Here is a 17,440-nt window from a genome sequence, read left to right as displayed (position 1 = left end):
AGAATGGCTAAATACAAAAGACAATATGCACAGAAGTTATTACTGAGAGGAAAAGAGGAAAACATGTTTGAACAAAATGGACAAAAAAGAAAACAAATGCTTCTTTACTTCACCTATAATTTATTGATGTAATCCTGACACCTAATTTTCAAGCCTTCCAGAAGCACAACAACATAATAAATGACTCCTAAAACACCTTGCTTGAAGTCACTGATGTTGCCAAGAACATATCCCCCACAGTAAAGAGTTACTTTTGCAAAATAGTAAAGAATCTTCTAAGGACAAAGCCACTATTTATATTCTAGTCTAAAAGTTCTTAAGTGCCTTGAAATTTTTGGCCACTTGCACTAAAATTTTCTAGGCTTCTTTCTGCCTACATTCAAGAGTACAATTTCTTTGGAATTTCAGTGGGTTTGGTCTAAAACTAACTATAATTAAACTGTCATACTGTATTAATACTTTAAGAAAAATACACAGAAGACCCAGAAGTTAAGCATTTTTCTGTGGCAATTCGAACAATGGACTTGTAGGCAATAATGGAAAGTGTGTTATAAATAAATGTCATGTCTCTTACCATGAAGAATGAATAAAGAGATACAAAATAGACAGAGAGTACTAAGCAGTTGCTTCCATCATATTAATGGAACCTTATTCTGTTCTTTTCTCCTTAAATCTTCCCAACGTTTTTCATGTAATCAAGCACTAAGTGAATCTGGAAAGGTGGAAAAGGAAGTTGACCATGAGAGGATCTCCAGATTAGAGTTTCTCTCTACTTCACATTTACTTTCTACGTATGTTGAGTTCCATTTTCACTGTATTTCATGGAATTCAATATTAGATATAACCAATTTGTGCATAACTGTGACCCCTGCAAACCCAACATATTTCTTCAGCATTCAGTTGAGCTCTTTTCATTATTGTTTATTTTGACAATATCAATGGACTTTGTACTACACAAATATCAAACAGAAAGGTGACCTTATTGACAGGAGACAGTAAATGGCTGCATCTAAAGGCAGAGCATAGAAAAACAAGAAAATATTTGTTAGTACCATAGACTGTTGTCTCAATAAAACTAAAGCAGCTAAATTTTTGTCAAGTGTTTGTAAAGCAGCACTGGAGAACTGCAAGTAGGACAGTAGAGAAAAATAATTTACTGGGGAATTAACCACAATGTTAAAGATGGCATGAGAGAATCAAAAGCAGTGTTGTTTTTCATAACTCAGTCAGCAGGCAACAGAGGCTGCCAATGCAGGTTAACCAGCAGTAGGCATCAATATCTGACTGCTACCTGTGCAATGGCACACTGCTTACAGCACTCTGTCCTGAAAGCAAAGCAAATGGGTTGTGTTGGAGAGGCAACAGTGACACATACACCTTTTGTACCGCTATCACTGCAAGACAATGTGTTCATGAACTTAGAAATGCAATAAGTTAAGACACAAGATGACAGAAGTTTTAACCCCATGGGTAAGTACATTAGAGATACCACGCAGAAAGAATGTGAAAAGCTATAAAGTTAGCCCAGATACAAAGACCTGGAGAGGAATGAGAATCAAACATGATGCTTGGACAATAGACCTGGAACTGAGTAATATGGCAAAAAGTATCTAGAAAAAAAAAAAGGGAAAATAGTGAGCTCTGCTAGGCAAATATCTGTCATGCCAAATAAGAAAGGCACTTCAGTTTAGAGTGAAGATCTTATTGAGGAATAAAACTCAGAGGCACCACCACAAAAAGGTATTTAGACTCAAAAACAGATTCAATCAACAGAATGATTATCTAGTAACAGTGTTTCTATATCATCAACTTTTACAGCACAGCTAAATTACTTTTTCATTTAAACTTGTTATTAACTTATTCCATCAATAAGTGCATATAGATGTTACTAATTGTTATACAAACAATTAAGTTGATGCATGAAAAAGCCTAAATGGAATCAAGAACACAGTTTTCAGCCCAGCTCATGTGCCTCTACACCAGTGCATACAGTATGGGCAACAAACGGAGGAGTTGGAAGCCTCCACAAGAAAGTTATGACCCAGTTACCACTACTGAAACTTGATGCAATGACTCCATGACTGGAGTGTAGCTGCAGGCAGTTCAGAAAGGACAGGACAGGACAGGAAAGAGGTTCAATACATGGATAGAGTGCAAAGTGCTGTCTCTGAATATCTGCCATGAGCAGGTCAAAAGCCTGTGATTAAGAATCTGAGACCGAGGCAACAAAGGGAACCTCATGGTTGGTGTCTACTAAGAGATTGCCTGACCAAAGGGAGACTATTCACAAAGCCTTCTTGCTCCAGCTACAGAAGACAGCATGTTCGCAGGCTCTTGTCCTGCTGGGGGTCTCCAACCACCTTGACATCTGCCAGAGAGGCAGTATGGCAAGCTGTAGGCAATCCAGGAGACTGATGGTCACCAAGTCCTGACTGACCTAGCAGCCTTCTGTGATGCCTTCAGTGGACAAAGAAAGGGCTACAGATGTCATTTATGTGGACTGCTGTAAGGCCTTTGACATGGTCCTCCATTTCTCTAAATTGAAGAGAGATGGATTTGATGGGTGGACTCTTAGGTGGATAAGGAACTGGTTGTGCAGTTGCATCCAGAATAGCAGTCACCATCTCAATGTCCCAATGGATACTGATGATAGTGGTGTCCCTCAAGGGGCTATAATAGGACCAGGGATATTTAATGTATTCACAGTGACACAGATGAAGGGATCAAGCACACCCTCAGCAAGTCTGCAGACAATACCAAGCTGAGTGGTACAGCTGACAAGCCTAAGGGATGGAATCCCATCCAGAGGGACTTGGACAAGCTCAAGAAGTGGGCTCATGGGAAACTCATAAAGTTCAACAAAACCAAGTGCAAGGTGCTGCACCTGGGTTGGGACAACCTCCTGTAGCAATAGAGGCTGGGGGATGAAAAGAGTGAGAGCAGCCCTGATAAGAAGGACCTGGGTGTGCTGGTGGATGAAAGGCTGGACATGAGCCAGCAGTGGGCATTCACAGCCCAGAAAGCCACTTGTGTCCTGAGCTGCACTAAAAAGAGAGTGGCCAGCAGGTCAAGGAAGGTGATTCTGCTTCTTTACTCCCTCTCCTGAGACTCCACTTGGAGTACTTCATCCAGCTCTGGGGTTCCCAGGAAGAATATCAACCTGTTGGAGCGAATCCAGAGGAGGGCCGTGAAGATCAGAAGGCTGGATCACCTCTCCTGTGAGGAAAGACTCAGACAGTTGGGGTTGTTCAGCCTGGAGAAGAGTAGGCTCTGGGCAGACCTTACAACAGCCTTCCAGTACCTGAAGGGGGCATACAAGAAAGATGGAGAGGTCCTTTTTTAAGGGCATATAGTGACAGCACAAGGGGGAATGATTTTAAACTGAAATAGGGTAGGTTTAGACTGGATATTAGGAAGAAATTCATTACTGAGAGTGTGGTGAGGCACTGTACCAGGTTGCCCAGAGAAGCTGTGAATGTCCCATTCCTGAGAGTGTTCAAAGGGTTGGATGGAACTCTGATTTAGCTGAAGATGTCCCTGCCCATGGCAGGGTGGTTGGACTACATGACCTGTAAAAGTTTCCTTCCAACTCAAACTATTCTATGATTCTTTTAACTGTCAAAGTTTTTTTTTTAAAAACTAGGCATGATTCTGTATTACCTAAAGAAAACCTTTGAGAACATCTCCAGTATGGAGACAGGTATTTCTTACTTTTGGTAGTGCATCTCAATTAGATGGAGTTAATTTTCAGGTATGGTGCTGGGCTTTATATTTTTGATTAAAACTGTTGATAACACACCCACGTTTTGGCTGTTATTGAATGGTGCTTGCATAGCATTAGGGATTTCTCTTTTTTAAGCCCTGCCCTATCCTGCTACCCTGCTTTCCCCAGTGAGTGGGCTGGGGGTGGGCAAGAGACCGCGACAGGACACAGCTGGGACAGTTGACACAAACTAACCCAAGCAATATTCCATACTATATAATATGCTCAGCAAAAAAGCTCAGGGACAGGGGGAGGGCAGGGAGGATGCCCACGGCTACACCATTTGCTTTCCCACGCACAATTAAGCATGCCTCATGAAACTCTTTTTCCACTTCCCTGGGAGTGGCTAACACCTGCCTGCTGATGGGAACTAGTGAGTAAATTTCCTTTTTTGCATGCAGCTTTTGCTTTCTGTACTGAACTGTCGTTATCGTCATCCACAAGTCGTCCTGTCTTCCTTCTATTTTCTCTGTCTTGCAAGAGGGAAGGTAAATCAGTAGATGTGCAGGTGTTAGGCTGTTGACTGAGGCCAAAACAGCACAACTATTAAAAACATTTGCCTTGACTAACTAACCTTTGAAAATGTCTGTTTTGAATACAGAGATCCTTACATACTTTTCATCAAATTTATTTCTCGAGTGTGGACAAAATTTTGTTTGTAACAAATTATTTCATAACTAAGTACAAATTACAAATATCTTGAATAAACAGCAGTAATACAGAAATAAAATTGCTTTAACACTGGAAACTTCTCAAAAACTATTTTCATAGTAAAAAACGTATCAGTAACTGTAAGATCGCTGATGCGATTTGGAGAAAAGCAAAGCAAGTTTTCACATGCCACACTTAAATTCTCAACTTCTAAGCTAATCAGGCAGACAGACATGTAAGTCCTACTAGTTGGCATACAATCACTATGTGTCTAGTTCTGAAAGACCTTTGAAAGACAAAGATGCAGGAAGATTGTTGTAATGGGAGAGAAAATTTCAATTGAGACTTCTTTATCTGTCCATGTTAATGAAGCTCAAAGATATCTACAAAATAAAAAAACAGGTAAAAATCAAGCTGAGCATATGATTTCATTGTACCCATCATATCTGTCATTGTAGAAAGTGAAACTGAGACACTGTAGAAAGAGAAAATACGCCATCAAGGCAAAATCCATCCACAAAAATAGTGGAAGGTCTTTCAACAAACTGATCATGGCCTGACTGATATTTGATCAAGTATTTCCCAGAATTCTGACCTGAAAGGCCAAATTAGACTAGACTTTTCAGCACAGTTAACTGAGAAAAAAACCCTTTCAAATAATGAAGAAAAGACATAACAAAGAAATCAGTACACAAGATGCAACTGAAATGAGCAATATGACTGGCCATTTTAACTATGAAAATTTGCATGCTCGTCCTCCCTCCCTTATTCTCCAAATTAACAGTTACATATATCAAACTAATTAGGAGCACACATATAGTCCATGAGTTAGAGCAAAGACATTTACCTATAGAACTCAGAAGAAATCCCTTTCATGAGAGGAAAAAATATTTAAGATTATTTTTTTACAAAATTCTGGATATTAGGAAAAGCAAATGATTTCATTCTCAAAGAGTCAGTGGGCTAAAATAAGAAATTTCAAGAGAATAAAAATATTTCTACCAGAGTAAACCAGTAAATAGATAAAATGTTATATACAATAGACTTTCTTACCAGAATACATTTCACTGTGTGAATTGCACTAGGGTCCTTGTTGTTAGCTGCCCAGTGAAGTGGGATTTTTCCTTCAATATCAGGGATTCCAATATTTGAATCATGTTTTATGAGAAGTTTCACATGCTCTGGGTTATTGTAGTAAGCACTCCAATGCAATGCAGTTTGCTGGAACACAATTTTCACAAGTTTTACAAACACCTTGAAAAATTATTAATATGAAAATTAAAGTTGATTAGAACCTGAAATATGATTTCATTACATTTTCACCAAATGAAAGAGTCACCTAGCCCACCTTCTCTGCTCAAAGCAAGGTCAACTAGAACAGGTTAATGAGGACACTGTCTAGTCATATTTTTACTTATTTCCACAGACAGAGACTCAACAACCTCTCTGAACCACCTGTTCCAGTGTTTGACCCTCCCCACAGCAAAAAAGTATCTTTTCAGGTTTAAACAGAATTTATTACATTTCAGTTTGTTCCCATGGCCTCATCTGTTCAGTGGAGGCCACTCAGAAGCATCTGGCTTCATCTGCTTTACTGCCTCCCCTAAGGTGTTTATACACATTGATAAAATCACCCTGAATTGTCCTATCCTCAGACTTGAAGATGTCTCAGCCTCTCTTTGATGCTCCAACCTCTTAATCATCTTTTTATCTTTCCACCGGACTCACTCCAATATGTCTATGCCCTTATTATACCAGAGAACCCCGAAGGAGGCAGAGCATTCCAATTGACATGCCACCAGTGCTGAGCAGAGGGGCGGGACCACAGGTCAAACCAGCTTTAAACAACACCTAAATGAGCCATCTTTTGTTACACTTCAACAAAGAGGACTGACAGAAAACAGAGCACATGTACCTAGGATGGCTGGCAACTCAAAATCAGTGAAAACAGGCTTTAAACAAGAGGCCCATCTACTTAAGTAAGTAGATAATCACACATCTTCGCCAGCAAGGTCTGAATTAGGTCTAAGCTACACCATCTTACATGTGGACTAGCAGTAGCTCTCTGTAGGAAGAGCAATAGTAAATCAGTTTTTTTAAGAACAGTACCACTTTTCTTCTACGACCTGTCATCTCTTATGGGTGGTCATTCTAGCGACAGTCCTTTTTAACAAACATCAGCAGATTATTTCCTGAGGCTCTTAGAAGTCAGCATGATTCCAAAGCAGGCTGGTAATTTTATTGATGTGGTAGAGCATGACTTGACTTTGTGAAGGGGTATGACACACCTCAAGACACTACAGGCACTATATGATATACCTGGAAGGTCATCTGGAGACTTCTTGGCCTTTCAAGCAACTGTTATCACTACAGATGCAGAAAATTAGCCCAAAGGGCTTTATTCTAAGAAGGTTTAGTAATATAAAACTCTGAGATCTTAAGATTACATTTTCTCCCAAGGAAGTCTGCAGTTTCACAAAATAAATGTCGAAGTGACTAACTGGTGCTCTGCTTCAATCGTAAGTCTCATGCCAGAATGTCAATCAACTTCATCATCACATCCCTCTCTTCAATGACGCATTCATGGAAGTAACAGTACATGCGCATTGAAAGCAGACCTTCTGCTGCCAAATTGTTCGTTTTTATGATGATAATAATAATAACAACAACTTGATATCTTTTATTGACCCTGTTAGGAAATCTGGACAAATGGCATCACATTTATCCCACACACAAAAAAAAGAGCATGACTGGAAGACTCAAAATTGTCCATTTGTACTTGCAGAGATACAGAAAAAAGAACAGTCAACCAAATGGATTTAGTGTATGGATATTTTTACCCCTGGACCACCCCTGTAGATGAAGAGAAGGAGTGGAAGTGAGGAAGTAAATCTGAGCCAGGAGAAAAGGTGCTGGGAGTGGTGGTTTGAAGGTGTTGTTCTAATTTCTCAGTTTCTTACTATATAAAACTATTTTCATTGTCAACAAATGAAACTAATTTTCTTTATGTTGAGTCTATTTGGCCCATGAGAGCAACTGGTGATTAATATTTCTGTCTTTATCTCAACTCCTGAGATTTTACAATATTTTTTCTATCTGTCTCCTTGAGAAGGAGGAGTGAGTGAGTGGCTGAGTGGGCATTTGGCTACTTGCCAAGGCTAAACCATGACATACTTCTGAAAGGTAGCACCTATGGAGAACTGTATCAATATCACCACCATCGTAATGGCCCCAGTGCAGAGTAAAATCAATCATCACCCAGTGTTAGGAAGGATGTCTGACAACAGGAAACTTGCATTCAGCTCAGCATCAAGGAATTTCCTTTTTTTTTTTTCTTTTGTATTTAAACTCACCTTTAGTAGTGACAAATGCTTTGAAGGCCTTCTGCACAAAGTTTTCTAAAAACTTTTATCATTAAATGATTCTAAATGAAAGGTTTTTCCAAGGAAGAAAAGGAAGAGGATTTTTTAATCCTCTATTGTTGCAATTATTCTCAAGATGAATGTCAGTGAACTCAGTGCAATGAATTTTGACATCATTAACATCAGGAAAATATTAATATTTCTATTTTGAAGACCTAGAAAAAGTTTATGACTGAGATAATTTTCACACACATCTGTTTGTCGGAAAACCAATTTCTACAGTTGCTAAAAGTGTTGTCTTAAAATAAGCAGTACTCTTACCTTATTTCTATCTTGGGTATCCACTTCTCCAGGTGCCATATGTTTTAACAACAAAGCTAAACATTTGGGGCTTTTGTGACGTGTAGTTAAATGTAATGGTGTCATGTCCTCCAAGTCCTTCTGCATCCAGTTCCCTCTACGAGCCAGCAAAAGTTTCATGAAGCGGTAATTTCCCTGGGTAAAGAAAAATACCAGAGATTTATTTCAGTTTATCAAACCAAATGATGACACTGCTTAGATATATTTACTGTTGTATTACAGTGACTACAAAATCTGCATCAAAGCAGCTCTAAGCTTTGGAAACATATAATGAAGACTTTTTTGTTGTTGTTGTTAAAAAACATGAACTATTCATTTTTAAGTCTGTTGTGCTGGTATTAGATACGTATATTCATTCCATCAGCAGAGTGTGTGAGAGAAGGTTCAGTAACAATGAAAATTCTGTAATATTATCAGAGTTTCTTAACTGTTTAACATCAATAAACATGTAAAAATGAAATAAAACCATTATATGCTGTTTACAGCATGCTAAACAGTTCTCAAACAAGGAATAAAACATGACAAAAGAACACAACTTTTAAAATGAAATTAAGAAAAATGATGAGGAATGAATGATTCAGAAAGATAAAATCTACTCATCTGAATAAGTAAAAAACATATGCAAAAGCAATTGTTTCTTACACTTTTACATTCTTACATTTTTAAATTGGGAACTGTAGGAGTTTTGATCCTACAGCATGGATGACAAATGTATGGGACAGTTTCAATGACACACTGAAAATACATCACACTTTGTACTTCCACCAGGCTTTCACTGTGTTTTCAAAAGAAATAATGTAGGAATGTTCCTGTGATCAATCACTGAAGGTCAATCCCAAAGAAAACAATCTGGGTTTATTTCTCAAATCACTGAAGAAGTCAGACAAAAATTAAAGATATGATCATGCAGTCATGAAGAATCTGTAGTGATTTAAGGGACAGCCAGCCTGGGCTTACTACTGCCCCTTACTTGGAGGTTATTTTCCATATAACAGAGATGCTACACACAACATTTTGATGTTTCCACTTCACGGTCTGTTGGGTTTATAAAATCACCTTCAGTAGTTAAGTTTCAGTGGAGGATCAGCAACAGCTGGAGCAATAATTCATTAAAGCAAAACATCTGGACCTATCTCATGTGATCATGTTTTAAATATCTCTGTTCTTACTCCACTCTAACTTTTAACCTTTCCAAAAGCAAAAGGAGTGTGTTGTCTCCTAATGTTGCTCACTGCCTTCCAATGTTTCCCGAAATATTAGCTTTTGCCAATTTCACATGTAGACAATTACCTAAAAATATAATGAAAACAGAAAGCTCAGAAGGGAAGATAAATTGTACTAAATCCTCCCCACTCAGAGAAAACCTAGAACATTTGAAGAAGCTTTATTAGACAACGTACGCAGGAAAGATGACACTCAAATCAATAGAAGTCATGTCTTCGGATTTTTCTGCTTATGGAACTATCTGCAAATTAACATGCTTCAGTCTGCTACAATTCTTTCATAAATCTTGTATGTTAACTTAGTCCCTTTAGGCTGTCTTTGGAAGAACAATGACAAAAGGGTAACCAAGTAGACAAAGGCAAGCAGTGCTAATGAACAGGGGCACTTCTGTATCTCATAAGATTCAGAATTGCAAATTGCTTTGTCAGCAGAATGATAGGGTGAAGATGGGCCAAAGTATCCCAGAGGCCCCCACAGCATCCAGTGCCAGGGCATGAAAATATTCAAGTTTCCTTTTTCAAAGCAGCCCTAAACACTGGAAGGGCATATATTACATATATTGCTTTTCTGTTTTTTCTCTAATAGAAATGGCAGACTTGAGCTTTATGTATGCAGAATGGATTTCACCAAGTAACGCCAAAATAAATAAATGTGATCTTTTCCCCCTGCTACCCTATTTTACTTTAAAATGCAAAACAGGGAGAGAAAATCATGAACGAGCTCAGACAAAATAACCTCTTCCTGCCTCTGACCATTTATTGTCATCCGTCCTTGCTCTTCAACAAAAGCCTAAAAGAAAAGTCTGCCAAAAAAACTTACCACCAACCTGCCTGAAAATGCAAACTTCTCTTGCCAGAGACAGCATGGCCACTACAGCATTCACAGTGAGAAGTGACCAAATGAATCTCTTTCTTCTGCTGGGTGTCAGGGAAAGCATAACCTTAGGATTTTGTCCCTTTAATATACAGACACACATCAAGGCATACACTGAAGTACAAGGGCAGGACAGCAAAATGTCTGCAGAGCTACTAATCCACAGAGAACATGCTCCAAATGAATTCATGATAAGTTTGGGAATGAGCTAAGCAAGAGAAAACTCCTCATTATTACTACTGTATTTACCAGGCAAACAAAAGAAGAACTTACAAAACTCATTAAAAAAGAAAAACAAAAACTAGCAAAAAAAATCTCAAATGTATCATGACGAGGTTGGCAATTAGACCGGAGGAAGAAAACATTAAATAACTTGAGAGAATATTAGTTTTGGAAGAAATATATAGCTACATTTCTCCACCACAGAGGATAACGCATTTGGTTTGTTTTCAGTATTTTCTGCTCAAAGTGCATGCATACCCATGAAAGAAAAAAAAAATTGATTTTTTCTTGTTGATGGATATTAATTGTAAGATTTACAAGTATATTCTGCTTTTTGAATGAATTCCACTGTAAAGAAGAGTTAAAAAAAATTAAATAATTCATAAGACTAAGGAAAGATGCCTTTTTATTATTAGAATTTTCTTGCCTATACTGTATTTTATTTTTGCTGTTACATATTTTTCCACCAGTTACTACTACATTATTCCCTTGCATGCTTAGCCACCAACAATTCCTCTCCTTATGAAATGAATCTGTAATAAATTCCTTCATTCTGAAACACAACAAATTCTGTTTCTTCCAAATTAATTAAGATTTTTTTAAAAACCACAACAGAAAACACCTGTATTTATATTACTTATTTGAATTATCTTACTCATGTTCTTGCTTCTGACTGCTGTTCTTTTCTTTAGTAATACCATGAATGGCGCTTTGTTCCTTTCACTTGTTAGAAAACTATACCATCCTTTTTAATGACAAAGTAAAATTTCCCCACGTTCAATTGATCACTGATTAAGTTTGCAAATATGCAATGTATCAACATGACTTCAAGGCAGATTTAATTTAGGTCTTTCTAGGTGATGGGAGTGAAAATACATGTCTAATTTGAAAAATCAATTCCTTAATTTTTATAAAATTCTTGTGTATAAAAAGTCTTCACGCTCGTACTTAATTGACCTAAACATCCTGGGTAGCATAAAGTGCTTTGAGTCAGTTCACGGTCTTTTACCATTAATAGTGTCTCAAAAATTATTCTGTCATACAGTGAAAACATTCTGAGCAAACAAGATTAAATACTAGTACAGAGAACTCAAGTTCCTGGTAGCCAAAATTTACCATTCCAATGCCAATTCTTAAAATTCCTTTAGATTCAGTTAAAATTATTTTTAGTCAAAAGGCACAACTCTGTACGCAAAGTACAGCACAGCTGATAACTGGCTTCAGCACAACCAGAAGAAATACTTCTGCTATTTCAAAATTTCAGCCACATATACTAACTGCAATGGAGTATAACACCATTTTCAGTAGACAGACAGTTCAATAAGCAACCATTGCTCTGCCACCATGCAATGACTCTGAAGAAAGTTCTGGACCCCAAGCAGTCAAAAAAACTCCTTTCCTGAATGTTTCAATAGAGGAAAGAGTGATGAAAGAAACATCTTAGTCAGCTTCAATGAATTTGCCAGAATTCAGATTATCCCTGAAATTACCCCCAAAATTGCAAATTCACTCAACAAACAAACAAAACAAAAAACACAAAAAAAGCTGCCTAGTTCTTTCCATATGATTCTACTGCAAAGAACAGGTTCTAGCGGAAAATTGCAAGTAAACTTTTCTACCTACTTTTCTGGGCCTAATGTGATTATTTCTTCATTCATATAAAGTATCTTTTTCAACCTATTTTATCTCCCTGGCTTACTGGGTAAGAGTAGTGAGAGAGCAGCTGGCTGGGCATCTGTCAACCAGCCACAGTCAGTCCGTTCCATATGGTCACCCTAAGTGAAAGACTACAGAAAAAAACCATCTCTGTTCTGATAACAGTGGTGTTATCATTAGGCTGATACCGAAATTACTGGTTGTAATACCAATGCACTAAAAACATCAACCTCACTCTTCACATTATGCTACTCTGTTAAGCCTGCGGAGTCCTGCTCTAAGTCACCCAATCGCCATGTGCCTCTGTTTCAAACACTTCCTCAGAACTGGGCACACGGTACCTCCTCTCAGCAGTGGGAAAATCCGAGAAAGAACATTTCTTTTTCTTTTCCTTGGATCAGTGGCAGAACTCTTCTTCCCTAGCAAATTAATGAACAGGAGATCTGTTATGTGACTGAACCTAGCGTGGGCATATGGATATCAGGAAAGAGAGTGATTCCAGCATCACTGCAAATCCACTCAAATATCTAGAGCCCTTCTGGATCAGGTTTCATCCCTTCCCCGAACAAACAGACACAGGTTCCTACCGGTCCAGTGTCCAGAACAGTTCAATAGTACTGCAACATTTAAAGCAATCATATTCTTGTACTGCTGTTGGGAAGTTTTAAATAATGTTACCCACCTCTACTAGCTGGCTCCCTTTATTAGCACAGCAGACCAATCAACTCAACACAGAAAAAGCTATCACAAAAACAGAGGCGTGCAAATAGTGCAGCACACATAATGAAAAAGAGGATTTGGCAGTTTTTGTTCCCCACAGGATATCTAGCAGTTTAAGAAAGATTCAGAGTTGTTAATGGATTTTTTTTTATTTACCTTTTCAATACAAGTAGATAATTTAATACATTCCCAGGCACAGCGTTAAAGCCTGAAACTTATGTTAACACAGAGCTAACAACAAATTGCTGTATATAATCCTGTTTCATGTGGACAGTTTTATTCTTCACGTAAGCAAAATTCCTCCAGAAATTTCTTAGTAAAAACAAGTGTTAACCTCCCTAACAAGTGACAGGTTATTCTCTCTTCAGCTGAGAGATATCATGCATGTTCCCTCTGACACCAAGACACCTTAACTTGCCAGCACAGACGTCACGTACAGTGCTCTGTTGCATCTGGCAGGAGCCTGGCAATGCCAGCAGTGGCAGTTGGAATCACTGCTCAGCTATCAGGAAATGAAAGAAGAACAACTACAATTAATACTTATTAGGAACATCTGACTTCCTCCTCTCTTAACTGACTAAAAACTGATGCCTTTCTGATTCAGAATTGAAAGGAAACTGAGCACAGTTCCTGTGAAATGAGTAAGAATTTCTTTCTGAGAACTTAAAGTCCGTAACAGCAAGAGGGGCACTTAAAGTAATATCATATAAAAAACACAAATGTAAAAGCCTGGATTGCTGAGTGCTGTTTTATAATAAAACACCATCTGAAGTGGAAGAGTCATTATCACACTGATGTCAAGTGTGCACATACTGAAACTAAGTTTCACCACAGCTGTCTCCTGAACAATCATTGAGTAGATAAGGGTCCAGACATTTTTCCACACTACAGCTAACTCTAGAAGACAGTAGACAAGTATACATATTGTTAGAACCAAAACTCCTAAACTTTTAATATTCTGTCTCCTTATATTACTTTCATTTTGTATGGCTAAAGCCTCAGTAAATCAATATCCCATCCCTGTACCTAATGTAGTTCTAGAAGAAATGGGGAAGGATTAAAGGGGAAAATAGAACTATTTCATCTAAATCCCGAGTGAATGACAGCATTATCAGTTTCTCTGTAGTCTAGATTGCCAATCAGGAATATTTTCCAGAATCCCAAATAAAATTCTCCTGAGCATTCACAACAACGAATGACACTTAAGTATTTTAAGTATTGCAGAAACATACAAGCTTGCTTTAAAGAGTTCACCTGGGTTCTAGAAACATTCTGGTAATGTGCAACAGAACTCTGTGAAAATTTATTTCCCTTCCAATCCCACCATTTCTTGGTGAGTTAACTTGGTCATTATATAACTGTGCGCTTCTGAACTCTGGCTAACCACTCCTCTTACTCTGTAGTGTGAATATATCTCTGATGTTACACTTTTAATCTTTGGATTTTAAAAGCCTACTATGTAGATAAATATAACACTTCTTATAAAGGAAGAAACTGAGCTGTACAAAATAAGGCTAAGAGTCAGAGGAATATGTGCATCTCTCCAAGCATCAAAAGCCCGTTCATAAGCTACCATCTCCTCGTCATCAGTGGGTTAAAAGGGGCTGATCCCTGTAGACAAATTGATTATTTCCCTTTTCACTGCTGAGACCACATTTTCAAATACCATAACAATTCTAATCCACGTGAAATATTTAATATGACTTAAAAGACTGATTTGTAATAATTTATACTGTAGTGAACATGAGCTGACTACTGTTGGAGCACAGCTATGCTTGATCTTCGGAATAACTACAATAGGCCTGTGAAGATTTAGTGGACTGTAAGGGTTGCTAGAGAACTGGGGAGAAGGCAGCCCAGCATTTCTGCATAACCTCCTGGTAAACACGGCAGGGGTCACTAAAAAGAATGCCAAGCTGTTAAACCGTGAAGATGCTACTTTGGCTCCAATTCAAAATTACATACCTGCTTTCCCAGTACTGGGAACACACTGACCAGAAGAATATAAACCCTTACAAAGGAGGTGGTTTCTAAGGACTCTTCATTGCTGACAGTCATAAGCACTGAAGATGCAGTCAGGGCATATACTTGCAACAGAAAAGAAAGCCTTAGAAATATTTACAGATAAACCACAAATTAGAACTGAAGGTTAAAACTGACCCTCTGGATTAGTAAATCCATTCTCCGGCACAATGGGGAGTAAGAACATCTAATCCTTTTTAAAAAATTCCCAGAGATTTGTTTTAAGTGGAGTTACAGAGTTTGGGATTTTTTTTTTTCCCCCTTCACATTTCTCTCAGTTTCAGGCTAGGGTTTTTAGGTTTCGTTTGTTGGTTTTTTTTTTTTAATTTAAAAAAGCATTGGTCTTTTTATCTCAATAACAAAGGATAAACCCTACATCACCCTCAAAATATCATCAGCTCTCTGCACTCATTCGAGTTGTAACTAGTTGTAACACAAGCAAGCAAAGATTACAGGGCATAACAGAAGAGGTCCCACGAAGTACCCTACTAAATCACAATGATAATTTGCCTACTGCTAGTGTATATATCCTGTCAGAATATACAAAAAAGGCATTTCTCACATCAATTAGCACATTGACATCCTTCTCAGTAATTTTCAAATAATAAATTTATAATACATAGGGTTTTTTTCTGCCCCTCCCTTGCTCCCCTAACTTGGGTTTTGGACTGTAATATTTTTAACAATTTCAGCTACTTTCAGTATTCTCATTCCTCTGGTATCCCAGCTACCGCCACTCTATCTTTGACAATAATGCCTAACATTGTGTAACTCTTCAGTGTCCTTAAAAAAAATACTATTTGTGATGTTAAGTTTGTTAATGAAAAGCATTGGCTAATACTTGATTCAAGTGCAACTGTTAAGAAATTGCAATATATGCCTTCTGATCCTACAGTTCATATTTCAACTGTATTTGTTTTCAGTTCATTATCAAATGATTATTTACCACACCATTACATTCTGTGTCCTTATTTCCTATTAGTCTTGCTATTTTCCACCTAGTACTACAGTTAATATTTTTATAGAGAAAGTCCTAAAAAGGTAACCTATTGAATTTATTTCTACAAAATCAGCTAGATAAATATCCATATTTAGTCTTGAAGAATTTACTGCTGACAGGGTGGTGCACATTTTACCCAATTTGCTATTTATGTTTACATATTTATCCCTATATAATTTTAAATTCTTATATGCTTCTGATGTCAAAATTTCTCTCAGTTACTTTTCTTCCTAGTTAAAACATCACTTATCAGTATTCAAAAATGTTATTGAATACCCTAAATCCTTCAATGTTACAATTCCCAAAGAATGATTCATTGATCAAAACTCTTTTGCACCTTGTCTCTTGCTGTTTCTGCACTGCTAAGATCAGATTTATCAAAATCAGGCACTAACCACTGATTATAGCCCCTAACAGAGAGCACTGCAGTAACTAAGCCTGGTCAGCAACTGTACAGAAGAGTGCAGGCAAGTGCTAAAGGGAAAGTCCCCACAAAATCAGAACTGTGAAGGTCAGCCTGTTTAAACGTGCATTTGAAGATAGCAGAGAAGAAGTAACAGTGCAGCAAGTCCACCACCCAAGACAGAAGGAATTTCAGAGATCAGATAATTATACATCCCACCATAGTTTAATAATTTATTAGCTTATTAAATTTTGATTTTTGAAATATATTCATTATTAATTAAGCAGCACTTATGTAAGACATTTTAGTACAATTTTCTCAGTATTCTTTTGCGAAAAGAGAGACTATTTAACAATAAATCCCCTTCAGAAGAATATAATATATAATTCAGTTAGTTTTACTCTTTCACAAACAGAATACCATAAAATTATTACAGTTGAATTAATTGCAAAGATAAAACATCTGCTCTTTTAATACTACATCAATCATAGCATGGACAGTGATCATACTTTTATTGTCTTTAAATATTATTGATGTTTTGACTTTAGTTTTAAAATTCCTAAATAGTACTTAAGAAAGTATTTAAGCTGGACAGATTACATCATCTTTAGAACAGAAAAACTAATTGTATTAGTTATTACATACATATACACTCATGTACACTGTTGCTTTGGTTTAGACTCAGAATATGAACTAGAAAGGTACACTGAAATTTGGCATACCAGGCCACTTATCTCCTTTTCCAGAGAAGCACACTCTGCCCCAAATATACTAGTTCTTATTCTAAGATAACAACAACAAAAAAAGGAACAGATTGGTATGATATTTTAACAATCAGATTAGATGTTAAACCTTTTAAACCCAGGACTCCTTAGAAGTCGGAGTCAAGATTTCCTACTCATGTCTGCAACATAAAACTGTCTACATTTTTAATAATGACATGTGAGTTTCTAAAGTCAGTAGAAATCTATACATTGACAAATACTAACTCATATCACGCACTCAGACACTCACTGAGGTAAAATATGTACAACATGAAAGGAATTTAGATTTTTGCTTAAACCCCAAGCAGAACATAGCAGCCGCTTTGCACTGAATGAGAACACCTTGCCAACAGATTAGCAGAGATGCTACGGCCGAAGTTGAGAACAGCTCTTTGCTGTCAGAGGCTTTCAAGGAGCAGT

General features: G+C 37.4%; 1 protein-coding gene across 9 annotated transcripts in view; it reads right to left on the bottom strand.

The window, feature by feature from the left end:
- INVS (inversin) overlaps positions 1 to 17,440 on the bottom strand; it is a 95,117-nt gene that overhangs the window by 46,434 nt on the left and 31,243 nt on the right. For 8 of the 9 annotated variants that reach the window (XM_027886811.1, XM_027886805.1, XM_027886808.1 and 5 more), the window contains 2 exons: positions 8,098 to 8,271; positions 5,468 to 5,635 (listed from right to left, as the gene is read on the bottom strand). In XM_027886811.1, coding sequence (XP_027742612.1) covers positions 5,468 to 5,635; positions 8,098 to 8,271 — 342 coding nt within the window. Of the gene's footprint in view, positions 1 to 574; positions 648 to 5,467; positions 5,636 to 8,097; positions 8,272 to 17,440 lie in introns of those variants that run through there. The other variant, XM_027886814.1, reaches the window with a different exon arrangement.

The sequence above is a fragment of the Empidonax traillii genome, unplaced genomic scaffold, assembly GCF_003031625.1.
Source record: "Empidonax traillii isolate 1590-97213 ecotype Southwest subspecies unplaced genomic scaffold, ASM303162v1 scaffold196:size3368384, whole genome shotgun sequence".
NCBI classification, from domain to species: Eukaryota; Metazoa; Chordata; class Aves; order Passeriformes; family Tyrannidae; genus Empidonax; species Empidonax traillii.
This window is presented reverse-complemented; position numbering and strand designations above follow the sequence as displayed.